Source organism: Stigmatopora nigra, chromosome 12 (assembly GCF_051989575.1).
Source record: "Stigmatopora nigra isolate UIUO_SnigA chromosome 12, RoL_Snig_1.1, whole genome shotgun sequence".
NCBI classification, from domain to species: domain Eukaryota; kingdom Metazoa; phylum Chordata; class Actinopteri; order Syngnathiformes; family Syngnathidae; genus Stigmatopora; species Stigmatopora nigra.
The window spans coordinates 9,312,650-9,340,184 of NC_135519.1; the positions used below are offsets into that span (position 1 = coordinate 9,312,650).

The following is a 27,535-nucleotide window of genomic DNA, read 5'->3' on the forward strand; positions in this document are numbered from 1 at the left end:
ATGACTGATCTTTTTGGACTGGTGATGCTAGATTTCGTAGACAAATTGCAAAATTAATGGCCCGATTAATCCATAGAAAATTCAACCATTAGTCACCAAATCATTCAAGAGATTAATATATAATTAAATGATTCACTACCAATGATTATGGATAAGTGCCATTGAGGCGATCATAAAAGGCAGTCAAAGAGTTAATAATCATTATTGCAATCTAGATGACACAACCCATATTCTTTCAAGTTGTGAAATAAATACTGAGTTAATGACACAATATTTATTCCAAGGACAATTATGAAATGTGGAAGGAAATTACTATGGTTCCAGGGGGAAAATAATAATTATAATAATTACAAACCACGCAAAAATGCAAAGATGAAAATAATAATAATCCAAAGAAATTAATATGTATTTAACATATCAACTGGTTAAGACATGACAGACCTATAATAGAAGAAGACGAATGTACTATTAAAGTAGATGGCTCTTCTGAGCAAGCCAATTTCTATAACTCAACCCAGAAAGCAGCAGTATAAACATTTATTTTGGACATAGAGACAGCATGCATTAAATTGCACTGCCTTTACAATAAATATTCACAGTTGTGGCAGCATTTCACTCTTTCGAGTGCTAAATGGCCAAAATGTAACTAAAACTAATGCACACAACAAATTTTGCAAATTGAGTGGTAAAAGGGGACTTCGAGGAAGAGAAAATGACCTTCCTAAAATTCATCTTCCTTCTATTGGCAGACCAGAAAATACAGTTTTTCATCACCATAGTCTCAGCGCGGCATCGACCAAAAGTATTGATCTGACGTACTGTAGATCTTTCACTATGTTTGTGAGCCAGATGAGCCTTGTAGACATTGATACCACTTCCTTTTTAGTGTCAGTTTCTTTCACTCTTTCTTTAGGGTGCAAGACTTAATATGCCTGTCATCTATTTATCTTAAGTATTACTATATCCAGCATGCATATAAATTAGGCTATTGTGATGAAATGTGACATTTACCTGTACATCGTGCTACTAAATAATATTTGGATTACAATATTGGCACATATAAAAGAGCAATAAGGCCTCGGAATAGTTTTACTATACTTTCATATGAATGTAGTTATTTCTGAAAATAATTCCAAATTGACTAACCTGAACAAGGCGTGTTAGATTGGAACTCAAGTTAGTATTTTATATTTGTTTTTCAGGAATATTTGATGTCTTGTTTTTTTTTTCTTTACTTAATTTGATCTGTTTGAAAACCAAATTCTAGTAAATGGGTGGACTACAAAACTGAATTTCTTCTTAAGCATAACTAATTGTCTTATTCATAACAAAAACTCTTGGTATGTGCTGGCTGTGAATAGCAATTTGAAGTTTTTGAAACTGAAAACGTTATCTTAGCTAATATATGTAAAGCCATGTTGCTTTTGTTATAGATTAAAAGGATTAATGAACCAATATGTGCCATCTGTGTTTTACCTCTTGTCTCATTTCTCAGGTATATAGCCACGTATGCGTCATAGTTCTTCCTACCAGTTCGTTTCTTTTTGTACGTAGTCTTGAAACAATTGAAACATGAGTCATCCTGTATGTGCTGTTCCATTTGATATGAGCCCGTGGGGGAAAAGGGAGGTGGGGGGTGAGGTTTGAAAAACTAAATATGGATAAAATAAAATCTTGTTTCATTTTGGTGTCAAATTCCAAGACAATATGTCAAACTAATTCATTTTGTTTTTAACTATTACTGGAAGCCCCATTAACTACTCTGTCTCAAGTAAGTGTCCTAAAGAGAGCGAGTCCCCCACTCATATCTATTGCTATTTATTTATTTATTTATTTATTATTTATTCATCATTACTATATATTGATTATTTATGTGCTTGTTTGTTGTCGAGTCCATTGACTCAGGGAGTGGTGCACTCTCAACATCTTGACACTGAATGCCTCCAAAACCATGGAACATGGACTTCAGATAGAACAAGGCTTCTCTGCTCTGCTCATCTGACTTGGACTACTTATTTATTTCTTATTTATTGAATATTTATTGGTCTGTTTGTTGTTTCCATTTGTGCGCTAGGTAGGAAAAGCTTTAATTTTCATTATACATGTATAATGATAACAAAAACATTATATTCAATTCAATTAATGGATCAAAACTGTCACAAACAAGCACCCAAGCTTACGAAGGAATGAGCCTCTTCATTCAAATAGTACCACCAATTTTCCATCTTCTTATTTAATTAAAAAGCTGATTCGTATATGTGCAACAACAACGAAAACAAAGCAATTGTGATCCTTAGAAATAGTGAATAGATCTTAAAGGATTTCGCTGTCAATCTTCCTAGTTTTATGTGAAGCTACAAAGACAACAGCTGTTGTTGCTTCAATTTGTCCTGATATCTGTCACAAAGTGATAGCTGACACAACTACAAAAGTTATACTTAGACATGTTGTTGAATATTTTTTGTGTGGCCCAAATACAAATCAGGATGAAAAAAAATCTTATTAGTGTTTTTATTAATGTCTCAAGACACAATTAGAAAATATGTTTAAATAAACCATGGGTAAACATAATGGTCTAGAAATCAATTGTTATTTATTAATTTTCCATTCTACTTATCCTCATAAGGATCATGGGTCAATATGCGGGGAACATCCTTAATCGGTTACCATATTGGGAACTGGAATAGGCAAATTCAACATAAAAATAAACTTAGCATCCCTTGAGGACAATATGTAGACCCATTTAGTGGTTGATAGACTATGGGAGAACAGACATACCATGTATATTGGAAACTTATATTGTGAAGCTTATTTTCACCATCGTAATTCTTTCCATATTTACACGTTCCTCTTTTTATAGTTAAATAGGGATATACTGTGTGGGACTAAACTTTCAATAAAGGGACTGCGTAGATTTGCACCACAGGGGGGCAACTAACAAACCCTGTGTTAGAAGCTAAGTGCTGCGTATGTCAACTTTGTACCTCATCAGCACTGTCTCCATAATGTGGTTTCCTGTCTTTCAGTACCGAAGCTGTTTTGTTTGGCTCATAAATACGTTCAGTAGACACATAAATGCCAAATATCCACACTAGATTAAGTTCGAACTGGGATTTTGGGGCAATCAATATATACAACTCCCATTATTGTCGCCATTCCACAGTTTATTGCACCTAATCGGTAATATGATGGGCACAATATATTACCAAGTAATCAATCGTAAGACTAAAATGCAAAGAGTCAAACAATTGGGTTCAAAAGCAGTTCAGAAGGAAGATTTTATACAAAACAACTGCTTTCACTGTTACTCATCATGTTGGACTCAGACTCAATTCATAAGTATTTGTGTAATTAATAATTGAAACTCATTAGACTCAGCTCTGTCTTTAATGTATGAAATAGTTTCAGACCCATGACTTATTTTAGTGTTCTTTTAGCAGTAATGTGACCTTAAAATTATAATCAGTCCATCATTTTCAGGAATAACATGTTATTCTTACATTGAAAAGGGCAGTGTTTAAAATGTATATTACATTAATGGTACTTTTTATAAAACAACATGACTGAGGTACATAAACAGCATAGCATGTTATTGCATACACTGTTTAAATTAAGGAGGGATCATATACTTATGGTATTATAAGTGGTTGGGTCATTTTTAAAACTTCTCATTCGCTGTACAACAACAAAAACTGTTTTTACGAGCCAACAACTTGAGTTGTTTGCTTTCATGTCACAATATTTTAAATAGCAAATTAGAGAACTACTAGGATGCCATACTGGATTGTGTCTGGCTTTGGAAGTTCCATTGTACTGTTGTTTTCAAATTCTGAATTCAATTAAAGCAGCATTATTGTCCATCTGTATAAACATTCTCTCTAAAATAATGAGCAACTCCTGTGAGAAATGTTCTCTGATGTGCAGAGCCACAACCAGACCAAGTATATGAAAGACACTTACCTTGCAACACAGAAAATGACAATTTCTACAATTGCTATTCATGCAAAAATGCAAGCAATCAAAGTCGTGTGTGTGTGTGTGGTTGTGTTGTTTTGATCAGGTTAAAACATTGCCATAATTGTTGTAAGCAATGAATTCTAGCAGAATAGATAAAAATAAATGGTGATTACATTCTATAGGAACTACAAGCTTACCTTTGCACATGTGAAATATACTTCACAATACAGAACTTAAACTATTACAAAATGTAGTGTATGTTGCAAGCGAGAGGGAAACAGAACAAATGTAATAAAACAAAACGGTTTATCTTGTAGTCGATTATGTGTAATGTTCAATATTTAGACCACAACTTGCTAGATTGAGCTTTGTTCAAGACAAAAAAAAAGGAAGGCTTTACCTTGAATGCTGAGTAGAGACCTTAGGAGCCAAGTTTCCCCACTCTGCCCTGAGGAGGAGAGTCACATGACAAAGATCAGACGTCCACTTACCCCACAGGGAGAAGAGGTGAGGATCACAGCCAGGATGGAAGGCCCACAAAACTATGATCACTCCCCAAAAACCCATTTTGTAGACCATGGACAAAAAAATGAAAGGCCCTTTTGTCTGTGTCGTTTTTTTTTGTCTTCTCATGCAGCAAGCAAGTGGCAGAAAATATCTGTGAAGCAAAAGCTGCACCTACCTTGAAGACGGCTATTTAAAAGTGCCACTGACCTCAACTATTTTATATGGTACAATATTTAAATATCAGGAAATGAATTTAGAACTCAAAATGGGAAGATACCTTTAGTTTTACCTATGTGTTTTGATGAGATGGTCCATAGTGAAAGCAAGTTCCAGTCACAAAAAAAGAAGTACAAAAGGAGAGGAGGAGACACCAATAAGTGTAATGTTGGTTAAGGAAATGAAAAAAATGGATGATGTTTCATTGTTGTGGGTGTAAACAGAGATGGAAACAAATATGTTTGGTTGAATTATGGAAGAAGCTAACATGACAGGAACCACAATTGTAGAGATTCCAATGCATGCATTCCATCTCGAAAAAAAACTGCTCTACTAACACAGTGAAGCATTTACAATTTACACACTAAGAACATAAGGGGAAGGAATAACCTGACGATAGAAGGCAGACAAGTCAGATCGTAAAATGGTTCATATAGTCTCTATAATTAACATCGATGAGGTCATTCTAAATGAATAGCTACATAAGTGCCAAGTTATTAGGCTGTTGTCAAACACACACAATTCATGTCACGATGACAGTGTTAGGGACAATGGAGGAAAGGCGGGATAAAAACAAACAAACAAAGAAGAGCTCATACCTTGGTCGCCCATCATCAGGTGTGCCAAACCTTAAAGAGGGAAAACAAGAGCACAGTCAGCAGAGAACAAGGGATCATGGGAAGTTGAATAAAATTAAATTAAAAACAAAAACAAAAAAAACAGACAAAGGCATCTATTTTCACAGTAGATGTCTGTGTTACTGAAAGGGATGGGATAAGGAAGAGTGGGACGGAAAGAAGGGCACACACAGGGTCAAGCCTGATGAGCATTCACAGTCGGAATGCGCCATCGGCTACTTACTCATTCAGACACCTTCATTCATCTTTCATCGTATTGGAGGTTTAAAATGCACAGATTTTTATCTGGATTCAAGAAGTCTCTCCTATAACTTGCCATGTGACTGTAACATGCACTTTAACCAAGTCATCCTTGTACTGTATCTTACAGACACGTATATAATTGTATGTTCCTGCTATAAAGAAAATAAGGTATAGAACAAGTTTCTTCAGACTGATAACACAACACTAATATAGTATTTCAAATACAATATACAATAATGGCAAAAAGCTGTCACTAAAATAGATATTCTTCCAATGCGAATGAATTGCTTGCGAATGAGCACCTCATTTTTCCCATTAGAAGAATGTTATTTTCTATTAAACCAATTGTAATGTTAAACAACTTACACTGTATGGCAATAATAAACAGCACGAGCCCATAAATGATGCTTGATTGAAATAATATACAGTACATTTCTTGAAAGTAACCAAGCCCTTCCAAACTAAAATCTAAAATGCATTGATCAACCAAGATCCAAGTCTAATAGGCAAAACTGTAAATCATTAATATATTATATATATGTCGGCTGGCCACCAATTCAGGGTATCCCCCACCTGGTGCCCGTAGTTGGCTGGGATAGGCTCCATCACCCTTTGCGACCATTGTGAGGATATGCGGTTCCAAAGATAAATGAATGAATTATCACATGATATAGAAAGTTGTGTGTATGTCAAATGAATATATTTACAGCCATAGTCTTATATTATATTTCAGTGTAGGAGTTCAACCCATTTGTTGATGAAAAAAATGAAAAGAAACCTCTGTTACCAGAGAGATAATACTAACATGACTATTGCCTTAATTCGAACATTGGCTAATATGTATGGTGCTGTATTAAAGGGTCCGTCAACTACAAGAATTAAAGTTTACACGCTCACTTTACCGAGAGTTAAAACATGGGATTATACCCACCTTCCGTATATTTATCTTCTGGAAGCACAGACAGGCAAAGAGAAAGAAAGGAAGACATCCATTAAGCAGCATGCATAAGAGGATTGGCCATTGCATGTAAGCATGCAAGGCATTGAAATATTAACATGCAAGTGACCGAACATAAACCCCAAACTTGTTCGTTTTTATTCTGTTGTTTATTTCCCTCTTTTAAACATGCCATACAATAAAGAATAGGATTTAATACTTGTATGAATCACTCTTATTAGCTTATCTGACATACAAATTTGACATTTTCTCGTGCAGTTTAGAGTCTTATAAAGACCTCCAGCAACAAATGTTAAATGATTTTATAAAAAAAAAAATAAAAAAGGCAATGAGGCATAATGCTTGAGGGTTATAAAACACATCTTGAAAATGACTCGTGTTATGTAGGACAGTTTAATAAGTCATTTAAGCATGAATGACTATTAAACATACAGCACTAGATTTTTTTCTGAAGAGAAAAACTACAAGGATATTGCATTAATGAAATGCATACTAATAGAATACTATATTTCTGTTAAATTAATCCACTGTGACATAGCAGGTAGTGGCAAGCTTGGTTCTGCAGTGAATTGATATTGGGAAATAATGCACGCTGTTTGCAAGTATAAATTCTTAACCTATATTTTGGGGGCTGAGGGATGTTAAAACGCAATGGTGAGGTCATGTGTCAAAATATAAAGGACTTCATTAAAATTATATTTTTTATCCATGCTTTATTAAAAAAAATATAGCAGGGATGCATGCAAAATCAGACGCTTAAGGCCCAATAACGGTGTATACATTTGTTTCTTTTTAAAACAGTCAGTCATTAAGTGTTTTCTTTGTTTGAGTCTTGTTAAATATTAGACAAATGCAAGTTGTTAATTCCGTCATTATATCGCGCATTAAAACGAAAATTCCTACCTCTCGAAAATGCTTTGTGCCCAAATTCAACATGGTGGTTTGAACTAAACACTTACCATGATCACTGGTTCCCCCTCAGATACCAAGCGCAAAACATTTTAAAGTAAGTTTTGGGAACAAAGTGTTAAACATGTAGTAGTCACCTGTTTACGTTTGTCAATGCTACATTAAAAGAAAATACAGTACATTCCACTTTTTGCGGGAAAATACAACACACACAATGTACCGCAATAATGCTTCATGTTCACTTATGTCTTTTTTTTGTATCTCAATATTATTTTTCATACCGAGACTTCATTCTTGTTGACTTTTAAAATATAGGAGCAAAAAGCTTGATGTCAAATGAATTAAAATCTAAATTCTCATATTGCAATGCCACACAATGATGTCAGTCTAAAAAAAAAAGAAGCTTTAACCGAACAGCTGTATCACCTGACAGAAGCCATTAAAACAAGACACACATTCTCTCTTTCTCTCGTACACTTCCACGCACGCGAACACCAAACATTTTCTTTTACAAATGTACCCAGCTGGTTACATTCTAATCCAAAGACATAAATCCATTTAATCCCCTTGTCAAAGTGATCCTAGTGCTATTGTGTCATAACACTACACAATAACGCACTCTGCTGCCTATCACAAACAATCTGCATTTTTGGTGAAGATCGTTCCCCTTATAATGGCTGTACAATAAATACATTAAAAAGTCAAGGTGTCGCTTAGCTGAATGAAACATCTGGTGTGTAGTCACGAAAACAAATTGCGTAAATTTAAAAATTATGTAAATCGTTTGCTGGTTCTGCGCCATTGCTTTTGATTATGAAAACAAATGTAAAAATCAAAAATACTATGTATAACACGTCTGCGACTAGTAAATATGATAGACTATTTTGTTGCTTCCCTGTTCAAGATTTAACGGCTTCCATGCTTGATGATTTTCTGCAAATCGAAGATGTGCGTAGAGAGGTATACGTGTATATATTTTTTCAGGACTTAAGAGTTTTTTTCTTTTTGGGTATGCATGGCTTTGGAAGCCACAATAAAACCTTGATCACTATCATTTTCCTAAAGAGATAATGACACTGCTTTCAAATGTGCCTGCGTGACAACTGAATTGCACCCTGAAGACTTAATATCCACATCTAGAAAAAAGCTAAAACTGGTTTAATGTACTGCTATAGTCTGTGTTAAGGCAAGGAAATGGGAATTAGAACTGTTATAATTAAGTGTGGTCAAAAATCATATTTTGCTATTTTGCCTTTGCAGCCTATGGTATATTAATTGTAATAATTTGTAAAAGTACAGGACAATATTTTGAAATAATATCATCATTGTAAAGTAGCTAGTGCAATATGGTATGGTATTATTATAAAGCCTAGCATACTCCTTTGAGTCATGTTAAATATTAGGATATCCACCTACTCAAACAAGATTTTTAAATAACCTCAAAAACAGATTGCAGGTATTCTATTTTATTTTTTAAGTACTAGGTCAGCTTGGACCAAAGTTAAATTGAAACGCTTAATCATGAGTTGGTTTAAAAAAATATTTTCGCTGAAGTGAAAGTCAGTTAACAATGCCAGAGATAAAACAAGCAAATGTTGCATGTTTACTTCAATTGCGAAGTTGATGGAGAAGTGAGGCAAATCATGGCAAAGTGGAAAGAGGTTTTTCTGCACGCAATACAATTTGTTAAAAAGCCCAACCGTTACAATGATAACTGCTCTTCTGTTATGGCATTCCATTTCCATAAACTTTGTCGGGTATAAAATTATGCAATTTAGAATAAATGAAATGAAACATTAGGTTTTAAATATACACGAGAGAAAATAAGGAATGGTAATGTCACTCGCTAAATGTAGTATACTTCTGTTTGGGTTAACAGTACCATTTATATCAACTGTCACATGCCTATCTATTTTCATTTAATTTAATATGTGGACTACAAGTTGACAATGAACTGCACCGATTAATAGCTAAACAACATTATACCTGCAATTTAAAATGCAATAATTTAATTATATGTAGCTTTGATAGACTTTGCACATTAGATCAAATCAGAGGGGAATATAGTTTGAATGATTAAGAAAAATAAAAGTGACATTTAATTAGCATATTGTAGGCTATAAGAATGGAAACCAGCAAAAATATAGAACCCATTATACAGAAATATATAGCTACAGCTGTAAACTCTGAGCTGATGGAACACTAACAATAGTCCAAGGATGATCTTTCAGAGTGGAAGACCAAAGGGGGAGGGCATTTACAGCATGGATCACGTGTTGAAGGACCTTGCCTTGCTTCACATCTTATGATTTGAAATGATCCAACAGCATAATAAGAAATAATACTATTGTAATCTAGTTCTTATTACCTTAATCCCAGGATTACTTCATCTAGGTTAGTGTTACAGGCAAAGACACTTTTCATCTTTGACGAATAAATAGTAATTGTACAGGCAAATTGGGGAATGAAGAAATACTAAAACTTTTTTTCATTCAGTTTCTGAACCACTTTATCATCACAAGGATCGCAGGGGGTGCTGGAGCCTATAAGTCCCAAATGGGACAAAATCCAAATTTCACAAACATATCTACTTCTGACAATTACTCTGTACGAAAGCAATACATTTAATTGTAGTAGTGAGGTATTTGTGGGCTTCCTCCATTGAAGAAGACGTCCAGTAAAGGAAAGATAGTCTCACCATTGTAAAAAAAAAAAAAAATCTTTTGAGTCACCAGCAGTAGTATTTAAACCAGGCAGAGATCCTGTAGGATATACCTCTAATCTTTTGATCCCAATATCTGTCTTTAGACTCACAGACAGCAATGTAATATTAATCTGCTTTTGTCGGAGTGGGGGCAGACAAAGGTTTCTAGAAAATGACACTTCCCTTACATGGATTGTGTTAATATAGTGAGTGATCAACACACCTTATAGGTAGCACTCATTCAAATGAAAAACACAACTTTCCGTAAAATGCTGCCTTTTCCATTTGTTAAGTTGTGTATGAAGGATTGGATGATCCATAAATTGTATAGTCATCATCAATCATTCAACCAACCAGTATGAGACTCAACTTGTATAGATCAGGAAAAAACATTGGTACTACATTGCCCTGATTGGTCATGTTAAAATCATGTAATTAACATAAAATCAGCACAACATAGTCACTGTAATAATAATCACAGAGAGTTGAGCTCATGAGGCAAGGAAGTGAACGGAGTGACTATTGTAAAAATATATAGCTCCAACTCCAGTCTCAGTGCACAAGTTGATTGATGGCATTTCCTTTATTGGAAGTAAAGGTTGGTTGAGACTGTGAAATATGACTAGGTCACTGCACACATATGTATGCTGTTCAAGGCAGCTTCCACTGGTTTGAACATAAGTCAAACAGTGCCTATCAATCAGATAACTGAACAAATAAAAAGCCACATCATTTGTAGTTGTGCTCTCATTACATATTTACATATATTTTTTAACCAGTACTGATTTATGTTTAGCTAATGTGCAACGATAGAAAAAACATTTCATTTTCCAAGGATAAAAAATATGGCAATGCATCTATGTTATTTTGCTAATGAGAAATGGGAGCACAGATTCTATTGGACTAAGTGTTCACTATAAAACAATGCATTTAAATAATTGTTTTAACCGATCAAAGGGATTTGTGCAGGCGTAGTCATGCAACGTGAATGCTTGTGATTGAGCGGGGAGAGATGACAGTTGTTGTAGGAAAGCCAATAATCCTTTCATCTGATCAAAGTAATAGAGCAGCTTTGAAATAATTTAATGGACAGGTAATATCTACATTTCCATGTATTTTAAGGTTGAAAATGTGCACTTGCATTAGGTACAATGAAATATGGATGGAGGATGACTTTTGTTTACTCTACTGACCAATTTGGATCTATCAAAACAAAGTATACTGTAGTGAGAATTTTCAGTATAATATTTCTGATTGACATAAATGTAATTCTCTACTGTTTAATATATTGCGGAGAACAACAGCTTTGACTCACAAATGAGAGCTATGAATTTATGTATTGCATTTCTTTGCAGCAGTTGGAATATTTCCATATATTGATATAAACATACATGCTACAAGGACTTTTAATTAAAAGCTAGCGTATTAAAATTGTACCAGCAGTGATGACAATTACAGTAGAGGGCTCATAAGAGATAAGTACAGTGCTTGGAAATGCAAAAGTGTGACAGGTTTTACACTGGAATTGACAAAGGATTAGTAAAATCACCAATTACTATTTTTTTTTTTTATTTCGCTTATCCTCACAAGTGTTGTGGGGGTTTGTAACAGCCAATTTTGGGGAATAGGCAGGGGATTAACCTGAATTGGTGGTTAGCTAATCACAGGGTACAAGGCAAACCATTCACACTCAAACCAAGGGAAAATTATATTAGTGATCAGCCTAAGGATCAAAGTTTTTTAATTCATTACCTATGCCCACTGAAATAGTATAGATTAGGTGCTATAATCACTACAAATTTCATGTAATCTGGATGTAAACACACTCAAATTAGAGATTGAATATCTTTAAATAGAGATTTTAGACAAAAAAAAGTTATGATTGACTTGACGGTGTGCGCAAAAGCAACCTTGTGTCCCAAATCACTATTTAAGGGGGGGAAAAACTCCCAGAAATAAGGTATCGTCATTATCTGCAATGGTTATCCTCATGAGAATCGCGGGTGTGCCTAGGCCTACCCTATCATACTATGGAACATCCGGTTCTGGCTGCCTGCTGAGTAAAAAGAGACAAATATCCACACGCATTCACATTCACACTTACTTATCATGCATATTTTCTGGGATTATGGAGAATGTGAGAGTACCCTGAGAAAAAGACAACAAGTATAGGTAGAATATGCATACTCCTCACTGAGAAAGGCTAATAATATGCCACCTTCTGATTCGAATACATGTAATAAAACATTTTATAACCATTTAAACTATAAAATATGTAATAATAGTAACATATGTAGCCATTTTAAACAACTATATTAATTTCCACTTTGTTCCAAAGTTAATTATTGAGTTACAGCACCAGGAATTTATCATGCTCGTTCACAAGGTCTGTCCGGTTATAGTTTAATTGTACTAAGGTAAATCCAGCAGCAACACAATCAGGCAAAATGCATGGATGGCGTTTTAATTAGTCGCATATGCCTCAGTAAGTATTAGCAATCCAGTGAGAGGAACTCAGGCTGCATTTGCCTGACAAGCTAACCTGACCTAATGAGCTTATTGTGTAACAAAATATTACATGCTTGAATGGGGCTGTAAGAAAGTTAACATCCTAACATTAAATATGGATAATAAGGACATACTACTGTATGTCTAATATAAACCCCTGAAATGTACGGAGTGAATTAGGAAGTATTATAATAATAATTTAATAGACATGCACAATGCACAACATTCTATTCCGATTGAATATGTAAATTGATATTTTTTTCCCATTGATAATATAAATTTTGATCACAAAATAGTATAATACACAAATGATAAACATATTGGTTGGATGAATTAATTACCTTGAAGTGAATTGGTTCAAAAGCTTTGCTATTAGACTATGTCAAAATTAGAAGGGGCCAAAACAATGATCTATCCCATTGCATTTGGATTTTTGCTTGATTTATTGTAGAAACACGATTAATATAATCATAGCCATGTTACCTCATCATTTTTTTGTGATCATTTATGCAGTAGGTGCACTGTTGTGCTTGTCGAGAATAAAGACTGTTTAATTCTGCCATTTGAACTGACTTATGGTCTTGGTCTCTGTGGCAAGCCACTGGAGGGATAATTTCATAGGTCAAATGATCCCGATGGACCAGTTGGATAAGAATTGAAGAAGACCTATGGGGATGAAGAGCACCTGCATGGTTTCCTAATGAGGCCTAGCAGGAGAGGCACTCATTCCAAACAAGAGCCGATCAATGGCACACATCCCATTGCTGGCGCATCACTTAATACCGGATTTCTTTTCACTTTTTGCAGGATGTAAAAGCCATAGGGATTTTAAGTTGTTTGATTTTTTTTTGTTTACCCACCCATTGTTTTTATTGGACCAATGTTTCAGTCAGAGTGAATGCATGCACATGTCTTACCTTCACTGCAATCTGTTCCTTGGAATCCAGTGTGAGAACAGTCGCAGGTAGGTTTGTTGTCGATGAAACTGCAGACTCCACCATTTAAGCACATGTTAGCTGTGCCGCACTGGTCCTTTACGACACCGTCACCGTCCACCATGGCAGATGCTGTGTTGTTGACCTTTAAGTCCGTTATCCAACCAGTGAAAGGCGGTTGATCCCTTATAGCAGCAGACGTAAGTCGCAATGCCACCGATCGCAACTCAGGCGGGATCCCACCGACAAACAAATGGCTAAAAACGGTCATATCCCGTCTTTTAGACTTGACCTCCACCCACTTGCTCTCATTGTCCACTATCAGGGTGGTGTTTTTAAAGTTTCTCCTTATTGTGACAGCGTGCCACTGGCTGTCGTTGACTACTGTATCAGATATCAAAGAGGCGGGCTCGGCACAGAAGATGGAAAATCTAAGGCTGAGTCTTCCATTGAGTATGAAGAGTTCCAAAAAGTCGCAAAATCCCTCGTCGTCAAAGTAAACCAGCAGCCCGTGGGAGCTCTTTGTTTTCATGTTGAAAGTCATTTCACTTTCACAGCACGCATTCCAAACTGGGAATCGAGCCCACTGTCCCTGTGCACCTGTAAACTCCAGACAAGTGCCAACTTCTACATAGCTGCAAATGAGCAGCCCGACCCAAATCAAATGGGCACTGTGATGCTTTTGTAAAACCATTGTGAGAACACTAATCTATGGAGATGGATTAATGTATTTAAAGGACACTTTGCTTCAACAAGAATAATATTGTGCTAAATTGGAGAGAGGAGAGGGAGATAATGTCGGCTTTCATGGTAGGAGACTCCAATCGAAGCGGAATATATGATTTTTGTCAAACAGAAAATGGTCGTGCTTTTATCTTTGGGGAAAAATGTTAACACTACTTGGGTTGCTTGGGCCAAAATTGTCTGCTCTGTTTCAGGGTCCTCTCGGCCATGGCTCTTCAAAGCAATTTAACAGTGCTTCAAAATGGAAAAAAAAATGTTTGTGATCATGAAACAACTCCTCCTGATGCCACTTAGAGGATGCAGGGTTTCACGTGGGTTGAGCTTGCAGTCGTAATCGTCATGTTCATGCCAAAATGATTTTGCCTGGTAACTGTAAGTCTTGCTTTGGGCCTTTCACCCCGCGTCCTCTCTAACAAAGTGAAGAGAAGCCATGTGGAGATACACTAGCGGATGATCTTATCAGAAGAGGCACTCTGTCCATCCAGCAAGTTCTCTGCAAAAGAAACAAAATGTCAATTAGACAGCAGCCTTTCACTTGATGGCTGAATAGGAAAAAACAAATGGAAAACTGTCAGGTCCTTCAAAGCCTTCTCCACTGGCTTAAAAACTCAAAATTGCCAATATTCACTTAAATTCATATCTAATTACAATTAATACAATATAAAGACATACAAATGCAGTTAGATAATGCAACAATATATTTAAAGTGTGTATTCTTTTCCCATGATATTAGATAAATGCAATCTGCTATACTGAAATGCAGTTAGTTGTTTGATCTTGATAGATCAGAAGACCATTTAGCCATTTTTCTTTCTTCAATAACATTGGTATTCATCCTCAAATATATGCATTGCCCCTCTTGTTTTCTGGAAATTCCAGTATAGTTGCATATGTTATGTATTTCCATTATTTCGGGATGTGATGGGTGTACTAAGAGGTGTAGTAGGAGATCTAACTCTCCAGTGAAATTCACCACCCATCGTAATACAAATAAATAATTCACAATTTGAGATAGCTGATGCATCTTGGGTCATAATTAGATTGAAAAAATATATATCTGCTGTATACCTTTCAAGTTCAAACTGTGTACAACATATGGAACCCAGTATCTTATTATGGCTCAAGGAAAATGTTAGTTATAGAAGATGGTTAAGTAGCTTGCCAATTGCCATGAAAAAATACAATCTGGACTTTCAATGTTCCGTGTAAGATTCTGCCATGTTAATATTGCTCGGTGAAATCATTCAGTCTTGAAAAAAAAAAATCAAAGGTTTAGATCGACAGATATGCTATTACTTTTCTTGCTGACTGAAATGTCAGGACATATTTCCAAAGAGATCAGCTGCAAGACAGAAAACCAATAACACTGCAGTGATGTCATGGTATCACACAACAGCAATCACTAAGCAGCCTGTCAAGTCTCACGTCATCCCACATACCCTACCACCGCTGGAGTAGTATATTAAACCAAAAATGGAGTTAGTTTTTTAAGCAGTGCTTTCTTGTCAATATTTATACCATGATCTTAATTACAATAAAACATAATTCAGTTTTCCACATTACTTCACACTGTCGTCAGCTTTGAAGAATTAGATATCAAATCAAACTAGCCTTATTTTTTTTAAAAGAGTTGACTCATTGCAAGAATAGCAGCCTCAAAATCCACAATTTTAGTATTCAATCGATTTTTTATTATAGTTGAAACCAAGTTCTCAACCACTGATTTTTTTTTACTGGTGCAAAAAAAGCATGAACTAGATAAAACGTTCAGTACTTTTTAAAGCCAACAACAATTCACATGTGAAGAGAAAGGAAAATAATCCATTCGTCTAAAGAGATGCGCGTGTTGCGTTTGCCTCAGTGTGGTACTTAGGAGGAAACGACTCAGCATATCCCCAAAGAGTGTTTGGGATGTACCCACATTATCAGTGACGCGGAGTAAATACTGTACTATGCATATATGCTGTTGTGTTTTGGGAAAACGGCGTAAATGGTCATTTAATAATTCATTCCAACACTCGTCATGCGCGTTTCCCCCAAAGCAACGGCATTCTCAACATTGCGCACATCTCCATAGCGCTCCAAATCTTGACCAAGACGAAGAAGCTAAGATGTATTGATTTACATTCAATTGTATACATGTATACAATTCCACAAGTATAAAAACACGGAGGCAAATGTGAGCTGAAATGGTACCTATTATCACTTTTATATATGAGCGCTGTCCACTTGCACCGGACGCTAAATAGTCCGCGCAAAGCGAACACCGGAGTGAAAGGACTACACCTCAAAACCCCGTTGGCTGAAAACAATTCAATATGTGATGGGGGGAGGGAAAACGCAAGAGTAAACAGGACACTTTCACACTTTAGTCGAGTTACATTGCTCTGGTATTTACCTTTAACGAGCGTCCTTCCACTGTGTCCGCAGATTGAGAAGAAGAAGAAAAGAAAAACACAGGCGAGGGGTAAAAGAGAGGACACCAAATAATAATGGAAGGGGAAACAGCAAGGAGCTTTCAAGTGAAGAGAGTAGACGTGTGAATCCGATTTTGGTGGAGGCAGGGAGAGGTGCAGTATGCCTTCCCTGTTGAGCGTGTTCACGGACTGCGAGATGCCACAGACACAGCCGTCCACGTGACTCCCTGGTTCAGGGGAGGGGCTGGATGCAGCACCTTGGACAGCGCCTCGGATTTCATACAAACAAGAGCACTCGCACTAACTTAGTACTATTCATTCTTGCATTCATTCTTTCATTCATTCATGTTCTGAACTGCCTATCCTCACAAGGGTCGCGGGGGGTGCTGTGGCCTATCCCAACTGACTTTGGGCACCAGGCAGGAGACACTGAATTGGTGGCCAGCCAATCGCAGGGCTCAAGGAGACGGACAACCAGTCATGCTCACAGTCAAATCTAGAGGCAATTTGGAGTGTTCCACCAGCCTACTCTCCATGTTTTTAGGGATGTGGGAGTTAGCCGGAGCACCCAGAGAAAGCCTGGGATTGAACCCTCATCCACAGAACTGTGAGGCCAACGCTTTTAACCACTTGTCTGCCAGACCACCCAAATTCTTTTTTTTAAACTGCTGATGAATTACGAGGCAAATACACCTTTTCCAAGGACACCTTTGCACAGGTTCAACACGTTTAAAAGCAGTAGCCCCTGAACTATAGAGAGAGAGATATATGTGATCAGATAAATGCAGTGATGGGTGGATACAGAGGAATGATTGATGGGTTATGGGGGTGGATAAATGGACAGACAAGGTGAGGGTTTTTGAACTGTTTGATGAATTTTTGAATAGATGGCAGAATGGTGCATGGATGACATGGATGGAGGGTTGAACAGACTGACCGATCGATAGACTGATAGATCAGTGCTTTGGGTGGTGGATGGATTGAGACATTAACCTGTGACTTGTAAAATGACGATCAGACATGCACACAAACTAAGACAGTGCAAGACCCCAAACAAAATTGGAAGGCAGTCTGGGCTAAACTAATATGACAGCAACGGCGACCTGGACCTTAAACATGGGTACTCATAAAACAAATACTGATTGCATGACACACACATCCACATCATTATGGACATATTAGCATCATCTTCTGCATGAGTTTTGTTTTATGCAAATAACGAAATTTACAGTTCATTAAGCTATGATAGTATGGCCTAGAAAATTATTTCAATGCAATTAAAGCATTTTTAAAGCCATTAATTGGAAAACCTCATTCACAAAAACAGCCATGATAATTAATCAAACCTCATATTCGCACAAATTGCCATTATACTTGATGGATTTGCCAGATGTAATCATCTGTTAAAAGCGAATTATTCCTTTCTCTTTTTCCTCCCAAAAGGTCCATTTCCATTCCTAGAAATGTTCTGTTCTTGTAAGCATCTGTATCCCGCTCAGATTAAAGCTGATTGAATTTAGAAATGTGTGTCATTACGTTTATTAGATTAGAAGACAGGGAAAAGGACATCACAACTCTGAATTTAATTTCCGAGGAATTAATGAATCATACGAGTGTGAGCAGCAAAGAGCTGCTTGCATGTACAGCTAAAATGAGCTTAGTGATTGTATTGACTCTTATATAATGGCTCTATACAGATGATGCATGAGAAAACAGTTAAAGTGCAAAAAATCTGATTAAAAATGAGATTTTGAAACTCAAGCAAACACCCAATAGCTAATTGGCACTCTTCTTATTGACATTTTTTGGTCCTACACTGAATACTACTGTTGTACTTCCCAACAAAATATAAATAAAATCACAAATTGAGCAATTCAAATGCCTCAATCTTAAAATTAGCCACACAGAGACAGCCATTCAAGACACAATGCTTCCTTTCTATGTATTGTAATTTTCCCATCACTCTGAAACTGGGTAAATGCCAACTCAGACCAAACGACCTTTTCCCATTGCTCTCAAGTCCAATATATTAGCTCTACAGAAAATAGAAGCATATTTGCACTATTATCTTAATTGATCAAGTGTCTGAGCTCTTTAGATTTGATTTCTTATTGCGAAACTACAAATTCCAGACATATACTAGTTCAGAAATGTAATTTAAAATAAACTCAGACAAAGTTGCAATGTTGCACTGAAATAGACAATTCAAGACTTGTCAAATATGGATCAATTTTCTGCAATTTCTTTGAGTTTTGTGAGCATCAGATTGTTAAATTATTTTTTTAATCCAGGCAAACCAAATTCTGTAATTGTTACCACATGCTACACGAGATGAATTAATTAGCAATAACCTTGTAACCATGTCTTCTTTCTTTCAACGCTCACAAAACCAAAGATAGTTTTTATTTCAGTAAATGCTTCCGGCAGACTGAAGAGAAAATGTATTTGTTCTTCCCTACAGTGTGCTCCATTCATCCAGTTTTTAAAGATGATTTTCTTTTATTCCACACTGCCCTTTTGTTGGTGCTCTTAGTTCCCCTCAGTTTTTCATTCCTTGGAATGACGTCTCGGATAGTCAAATCCTATTTAAGATGTTCAAATTGAGAAGTGTCTTGTCCATATAAAATTTAAAACTACCTCCTGCATGTGGATTCAATCTGTCTCACAGAATTTTGGTTTCTGTGCTCTGTGACTGTTTTGGACTACAAAAGAGCCACCCACTTTCACTCTAGTTGGCCTAAAAAAATCATTTTTGGGGTGGGCAGTCTGAACAAAGCCTTAGACAACAAACTCCCTTATTCTCAAAAGTTGAAGAAATATTCATATACCTACAGGTACTCTTTACTGCACTAATCTATTACATAAAATAACAATTTAAATATTGCTTTAATGATTACATCAAAATGTATATAAACAGTTGCAAAGAATTTACATTTGATGTTATTTTGTGGTCGTGAATGTACACAATAGTACTACATAGTATGAAGAGGAATTACTAATAAAAGAATAAGCAATACAATGTGTTTGTTGAATGATACATTGAAAAGGTAATTCTGGGCTTTTAAAACACCAAGCATGGTATTTTGGCATTCAGACTGAGATTTCAATGGATCACTATGCATATGAAACAGTTAAGAAAAAATATTATCTGTTGTAAACAAAAAAATGTTTTAGTCTGTGACATTTGCAAGGTTGATTGTAGAAAATGTCTCATCCTGAAGGCTGGATTTGATTCAAATGCATTGTACAAGTAACTGAAACCAGTCTTACAAAAAAAACTGGTAAACTCAATGCTCAAAAGAAAAGTACGACTTAAATGTGGAGATAGGCAGTTATAAAAGGTGTGGCTATACCATCGACCGCTATCTGTAAAATGTATGATAAAGTGAAATTATATTCATTGAATGCAAGCTAGTGTGAAATGGGCTGATAAAATAGAGTGATGACACACCCACTGGTCACAAATAGTAATCTCAACATTTAGAGGGAGCTGCTTCTATTCACTATTGTCATAGAAAGTGTTACTGGGGAATTCAGGCTCAGTGCACGAGCACAAAAGTAGATACACACACATAAATAAATATATTTGCTATATCGATGATATCTTGGAAGGTACTCTCATTCAAATAGTGAATAAAAAAATATGTATGTAAAACAGAGTCCAATAGTAGACGAAAGGTTTTTGGTCTCTATTTTGTGCAAGGAAAACACTATAATTTAACATACTGTACATGAAATGGGATGATTGTATTGGATAAATTATTAATTTGTCAAATTGTTGGTGGAGCTTACCTAAACAATACAATTTCCAGTTTAAAAAATTATGATTAAATGCATATATATAGTAAAAGCCTCTTGTCATAATGATTGAAAACTCATCATAGGGGGCAAGTGTGATGGACTGAAAGACATGCATGATGACACCTGCCGATTAATGACCACTGAGCTCAACTCATGTTCTGTTGAAAGATTTTGTTGTTTACTTTATTAAACCGTTGGATCGATCAATCAATGTTGAAACAAGGAACACAACTGCATGTTTGGAAAACGGATTTCTACTAGTATTGTTTGGATCAATTGCTTTTTCCCCCTTTACCAACAGAGTATGAAAGTTTGCGTTAGGTATCACTGTAATAAAAAATAATAATAATAATAATAATAATATCCATCTTACTATGACTTTGGACAATAAGCCGATCCACTAGACTTTACGTAAAAGACAAAAGCAAAAGACAAAGTGACGTACCAATCGTGAGCTTAGTCCTATTACTCATGAGTTTGAAAATACACATTCAATAAAGATGACCAAATACACGTGGGAATGTCATTTGCCTTTCCAAAACACTAAACCCCAAGTTAACTTGCAATCACTATTCTACAAAGTTAATAATTGTGAACCTAGATACTCACGATAATTTAGCAGAATGATTAAAAGGTGAAAAAATTCCAGGACAAATACTTTCTCTTTAACTACTTCACTAGCTAACACAGCCAGAATTAAAAAAGTGATAAACAGCTGCAAAATGTAATTGTTGTTTTTTTTCCAAGTGACTACACCTGACAGAAAGAAAAATCCACTTCATCTGAGATTTCTCCCTCTGCAGTCTTTTCGTGGGCCAGCAGGAGGAAGATCACTCCCATTTTGCACTTTTTGTCAAAGTGGCAACGAGGGCCCGGGAACACACTTCATTAACTGCTCTAGCTGCAGAGGATGGTTGCTTTTCCAGGCAGTAAGCACAAATCTCAAGTTGTAGGATGACCATAATGCATTACACAGAAAAGGCCTGTCATTCCCTCCAAGGTTCATACCCTTCCGAGTGTGAGCGCCAGTCAATCAAATGAAATGAGCTGAAAAACCTTGGTGCTATTTACACGTGAATCGAAACGCAGGTTGTTTCATCTCACAAAACTAGTACAAATATATCTCCAGTAAAATAGAAATGCACGGTATTAAAACGTCAATGTTTCCCCACATATTTATATCCGGTATTGGTATAACAGTATAAATTCATCCCATTAATCTATAATATTGTTTGTTGCAGATTTTTTTAACCTACAGTACATTAAATACATTTCATTGTCCGTCTACTGCATCCTATATTGGATTTAAAAAAGAAAAAAAGTGTATATTTTTGCTTTAGCTGGGCAACCCGGAGTTGCTGGCTGCGAAAATGAAAAGGAACAGCAAGTGGTGTCAAAGACTTAACAGGAATTGAAGATAATATTTCTTATAAGACTTCATTTTTCAGCCTGAATAAACATTAATTTGATACAAATGTGCACTTCTGATGAGATGACAGCAAAGTTATGTATGTGGTCTCTAATTAGAGTCCTCAATTCACATCTTTCCTACTGAGAGCTCTGTCGCTTTCTAACACCTTTCTGGGCTCCACCCACAATCAACCCTTAGCAAAACTGAGAGAAGAATAAAGAAGTGGTGACTACTCTTTAATGCATTGTCTCTGGAAAAACCCTTGTCCCAAACACGACCGCAGCTCTGAGTGCAATAGGTCAACAACACATTGGCTTCATCTGTTCGGGCATGGGAATGTCACACATCCAGTGCTAATGGATTCAAGCCTTCCCTGTTCCCTTTTCTGAAGGAAGAATTCTCCTGCCCATTTCCTCAGACTTTTGTCCATCCCTGCCACCGGACTTTTGCACAAGCCAGGACCACACTCCTATCCTACCCGGCTAAACAGTATGCCGCCACTACCAATCATTGTCACATAAAAGCTCTCAGCTCTCGCCTTAGCCAGAAGGTATGGCTGTCAATTCAAAAAACTTCCTTTCCAATTTAATCTATTCACTCATTCAAAAAAAAGTTCATCTATCCAGTGGCTGTTAGGCTACAACGCATGGGCATTTACATGAAATAAAAAAACTATTACTTTTACATATTGATTCCAATACAATTTAGAGATTTAAGGGAATAACTGAGATTTACTTATATATGCTCTTCCTTTAATATTTTGCCATTTATTTATAATTTAATTTTAGCCAGACCTTCTCTGCACATAATAATACACGTCCAAGTAGCTGGCTAAATGTGCTCATAGGGTGTGATGAACAGATTTGAAACCGACACTCCAACTGGAATTCATAACACATTGGCATATTCCAATGAAAAAAAATAAAGGGAATCAACAATGGAAACAGGTGACAGAGCCAAACTAAAAGCATAAAAAAAAGGAGGTGAGGTGTCTCATTATGAGGTGACAAAAGATAGAAATGAACGTCTCAAAATGGGAGCATGAACATTACTTTAAGTGACAAGAAAAGATGCATGGCATAGAGTTGGTATAAAAAGTCATTTATGAAAGTCATTTAACAAGTAACCAGTTTACTAGATTTTTGGGTTCCCTCTTAGTGTCATCTCTGTATTTTTATGCCAAATTATCGAGAGATGTTAACTGACAACTATGTTTATCTTGGTGAGATCAACACTTGTGCTTACTAGTATGAAAATTTCACCTGTGGCCGTGAATAAAAATAACAACAGATTTCCTGTGGCAAAATATCAAAAGTCAAGCTTGGTCGTATGTGCAGACACTAATGGTATCCCAAAGTTAAAGTGACGGGATGCAAGTTAGATCCAGGCATTGATCAGTAAGTACAGTGAGTTTTAAAGTCATGAGAAAAAAAAATAAGGCCACTGTGGCCAACAACTTGAAATAAATGTAGTAGAAAAATTCAACATTACAGCAAACACAATAATGTTATACCATAATGTATCAAATTCATTGAGCAATTTGGAAATATGAAAAGAAAAAATAAAGTGGAAGGCAACAGAAAGTCACAGCAAGCAAGCTCCCCGAGTATAGATTTGTATGCATTGTCTTGTGCTGTAGGATTTAGGATTAGTAGGTATGGGCAGTTTCTCAAGAAGTTGGCTGTCTTGTTGAAATTGGTTGAGATAAATGCAGCTGTGATAAAGGCAGGTTCAATCACTCACTACTTATCTTTACTCTTGTCGTAGTACATAGTGACGGTAGGGAATTCTTGATGGGATGAAATCAGAAAATAAAAATGTTGCTAGCTCACTGAAATGCTTTACTATAAATCTGTTGTTCAGAAAGATTGTTAAAATGGATTACATTGAAATCAATGTTTCCCAAATAAATGGTGTTACGAGTTAGACTTGTTGAGAATTTCATTGCTGACTGGAAACACACAACTTTAAGACGAACCGGTAGTGATGATTGCAATGCAATTATAATACATTAGGCTGATGAATTATAAATTATCGTCAACAACATTTACCACGGATGTAATCTGAAATTGAGACTTGTAAAGCCTCAGCATGACAAACAGCCATTTGTACGGTGAATTTAACACCAATCTACATGTGTAGCATGACTTGTGTCTGGGTCATTACCCATGGGCTCTTATGTACCTTGAGTTCTAGCACATTATGATATGCAAATTAAGAACTAAAAATAATCTTTTATCAATGTCTTCTATCCTATTTAACAGAGGGCAAAAGCTTCAGTAGGAAAGCTCAGACTTCCTTTCTCCAAACCAAAATGAATGAATGAAACCAGTTTTCAGATGTAGTTTTGCATCTGATACTGACAAGATGTTTCTCAATCTGAACAACTCAGATGTTTTTTGTGACGTCACTACATGATGAAAAAACAAAGTGTGGCAGAAAGCGCCAATGGAAATGCTGAGCGCTTAAAAAGAAACATGGTTGGTAAGGGAAAACGGCAGCCCCTGGGGTATCTTCATCGGCCTTTGGGGAGATAGGGCCATAAAAGCAAAGCTTGAGTGCAAGAATCGAAACAAGATAATATACGAAAGTTTAGGAAGAAAGAGAATAGAAACCGACATGTCTAAAGTGCCAGAGGAAGATAAAAAGTCTTGGGAAGAGATATTAGGAGATTAAGGATGGCAACAACAAAATGTGGGTTTCCCTTTTTCAACACAGAAAATGCATTTTTACCCTTTAACATGGTGCATTATCTGTTTGTTGCAACCAATCTTAAGTTGAAACTTTTTATCTATTCTTGTTTCCTAGATGATGATACCCATTAAGACTAATTTTATGAGTTTAAACCATAATGTGATCCAGTGCGAATGGGCCCAATTCAGATTTCGACATTAGCTTAAAAAAACAGACAGACTTAAAAATTGCATATGAGGTTGAAACTGTTTGGAATCAGATATAGCTGCAGTTTGAATGCAGCCTGAGGGAGGGGGGCAGATACCCTGTGGAGGGAATTCAATTTAGCCGCATATATTCAGGATCGTGTTCTTTCGGTTATGACTGCTATTTCTATTCTTTATTTTACAACTTTATTTCATTGACAACCTTTGAAATGCTTTGTCTATTTTAATATGAAATGGAAATGCAACACAACTAAAGATTGAACAAAGCCACACAAGGCTTCATTGTATCTCCCAGAGGTTTAAAGCCATTGGCTAAGGTGGCTCTTTCAATACATTGTAACAAAAGTAAATTGAATTGTAGAAATGGAAAAATCATTGGGTGACTAATTTTAGGATCAATACTTTCAAACCACATCATTGGGGAAAAAAACATGATAAAAAGAAGGTTTAGAAGAGTCACTGGAGAAAGACTAATAAATCATTTTGCCAATTGGTGGGAACTATTGATGTCAGACTGCAGCTATTTCACTATTGAACGCATCATCTTTAAAAAGGAGACGATGGGCTTGGTAGTGGAAGAGTCTTATTGATCCCTGGTTTCATTGATTTCTTCCTTTAGTGAGAAAGAGAGCTTGAGTTTGTGTGTGTGTGTGTGTGTGTGTGTGAGTGGCAAAGCAAAAGGATGGGAGGTGTGTTAGCATGGGAGAAAGGCTCTTTCTGAATAAGAATTGTGAAGCACCGGGCGCTAGAGTAAGGCGCTGCATGAACAATAACGTCTGGTGCCGATGTGAATTGTGCTGCACTCCAGACGAAAGAGTCTGTCATTGCAGCTGTGCTGTTGCTGACATGTTCAAGCAGTAAATTTCAGACAACTAATGAGGTTCTAGATTTATTGACTTTTACATGTAATTGTCGTACTGGGGAGGAATCTCACTGAGAGTATTTAAATATTTACAGTGGTACTAAATAATACTCGTTCATTCATCAAATTGGATATTATTTTACAAATCCATCATAATATGGGACAAAATAATATGCACGAGTGTCTTGTTGAAAAGAGCAATGTTTGATTATGTTAGTGGAAGGGGATAACGAGACTGGTTGTCATTAGGGTTGGGTGTCACAGTGTTAGAAATTGATGTATTGTTTGATTCCACGGCTTTGGGTTCGTTTTCCTTGCAATTTTGGATTCCCTGTTGTTTGCACTTTGCTTTTGGTGTCTTAAAACTCCGAGTATATATTTGTCCTCGTGTCCCTGTCTGCCTGCGTTTGAGTGCATATCCGTTTTCATGTCTGCACGACGTGACAGACGTAGCCTCATGAACAGACTCAACCTTGTGACTCGACTTGCCTAAAACACGAAAGATTTGGGACTTCCTTGAGACATGGATCAGAGGGATTTGTGCAATTGTTTGTATGCTTGTAGTGAGTCAAAAAGAGCTGCCATATATATATATATATATATATATATATTTTTCCATTCTATTGAAATGTTATAATCTAATATGCAAGGTTGGAGAATAAAGCCACTTTCTAACCCCAATCACAAGGAGCCACTGAATGTTATCTATTGTTGGAGCCACAGCACGTACTGGCACTATGGTACTTGAATAATATAGCTGAGTACATAATGAGAGGTACAACCGTGAAGTGAGAGAGGGGGCAGAATTAGATGTGATTCAAAATATTCCCCTATTCATCACTATGTAAAGAAATATGAATTTGCCATCAACACCGAGTTCATACAAGCTTTCATCATAAGACTAGAATTTCAGCAACTACTGGCCTTTGTATGTGGCCTTTGAGACTTCAGCTAATAACAATTTCACACAAACCCTTTAAAATTCCAACAGTTAGCTGGTGAAATATCATGCACCTAACATAAAAACTGTCTAAAATCTAAAAGGTTTTTTTTTTCTTGCTATGAAAACACGATAAAAACTTTATTGTATATTGTATTTGCAGTGTTTGAAGTTGTTCTATGTATTACTATGGTGTTTTTTCATTTTGCACTATGGTTCAAGTAAGATTGCTTTCAATGAAAGTGAGTAAAGTTAAACTGGTAAACTGAATCATGGATTTAGAATGCAAACAGTGAATCATCCATCGACCAGGATGCCAAGTTGAAAATTGAGCATCTGCTGGAGGCAGTTTGGTCCTTGAGCTTGGAGAATGACTCAATCGCTGACACTTGTGCATTTTGACAGTGTGTGTGTTATCTGTTCAGTGGCTAATCTTGGGTGGTAGAAGGTTGTGGCCAGGTTGTGTACAGAGCTGAAGGAAAACGCTACAGGTAGAAGTCTTTGCAGGAGTTGTATCTCAAAAGACTGAGTAAATCATTCATTCATGTTCTGAACTGCTTTATCCTTACTACAGTCCATCCTAGCTTATTTCAGCCCAAAGGCGGCGAAGACCCCGAATCGTTGGCCAGCCAAAGTTACCCAAAGTAAACCCACGCAGGCCCGGGGAGAACATGCAAACTCCTCATAGGTCGATTAACCGGGATTTGAACCCAGGACCCCAGACCTGTGAGGCTTACGGGCTAACAACTGAAGTCGCTGGGTTGCCCGAGTAGTAATTTAGACTATTAATTTTTATCAAAACAATCTTCCAATTACCTTACACAAGTAAAAATAGACTGTCTAAACAAAGTAAACTATGTTTGACCCATTGCAAACCATATCAAT

At 36.3% G+C, this 27,535-nt stretch overlaps 1 protein-coding gene across 34 annotated transcripts in view; it reads right to left on the minus strand.

Annotated features, from left to right (window-relative positions):
- Positions 1 to 27,535, minus strand: part of LOC144205579 (neurexin-1a-like) — a 198,040-nt gene that overhangs the window by 128,113 nt on the left and 42,392 nt on the right. For 8 of the 34 annotated variants that reach the window (XM_077730027.1, XM_077730025.1, XM_077730044.1 and 5 more), the window contains exons 1-5: positions 16,718 to 16,926; positions 13,558 to 14,812; positions 6,493 to 6,510; positions 5,280 to 5,309; positions 4,358 to 4,405 (exon numbers count right to left, since the gene is read on the minus strand). In XM_077730027.1, coding sequence (XP_077586153.1) covers positions 4,358 to 4,405; positions 5,280 to 5,309; positions 6,493 to 6,510; positions 13,558 to 14,269 — 808 coding nt within the window. In that variant the 5' untranslated portion in view covers positions 14,270 to 14,812; positions 16,718 to 16,926. Of the gene's footprint in view, positions 1 to 4,357; positions 4,406 to 4,741; positions 4,754 to 5,279; positions 5,310 to 6,492; positions 6,511 to 13,557; positions 14,813 to 16,717; positions 16,927 to 27,535 lie in introns of those variants that run through there. The other 26 variants (XM_077730047.1, XM_077730037.1, XM_077730034.1 and 23 more) reach the window with 9 other exon arrangements.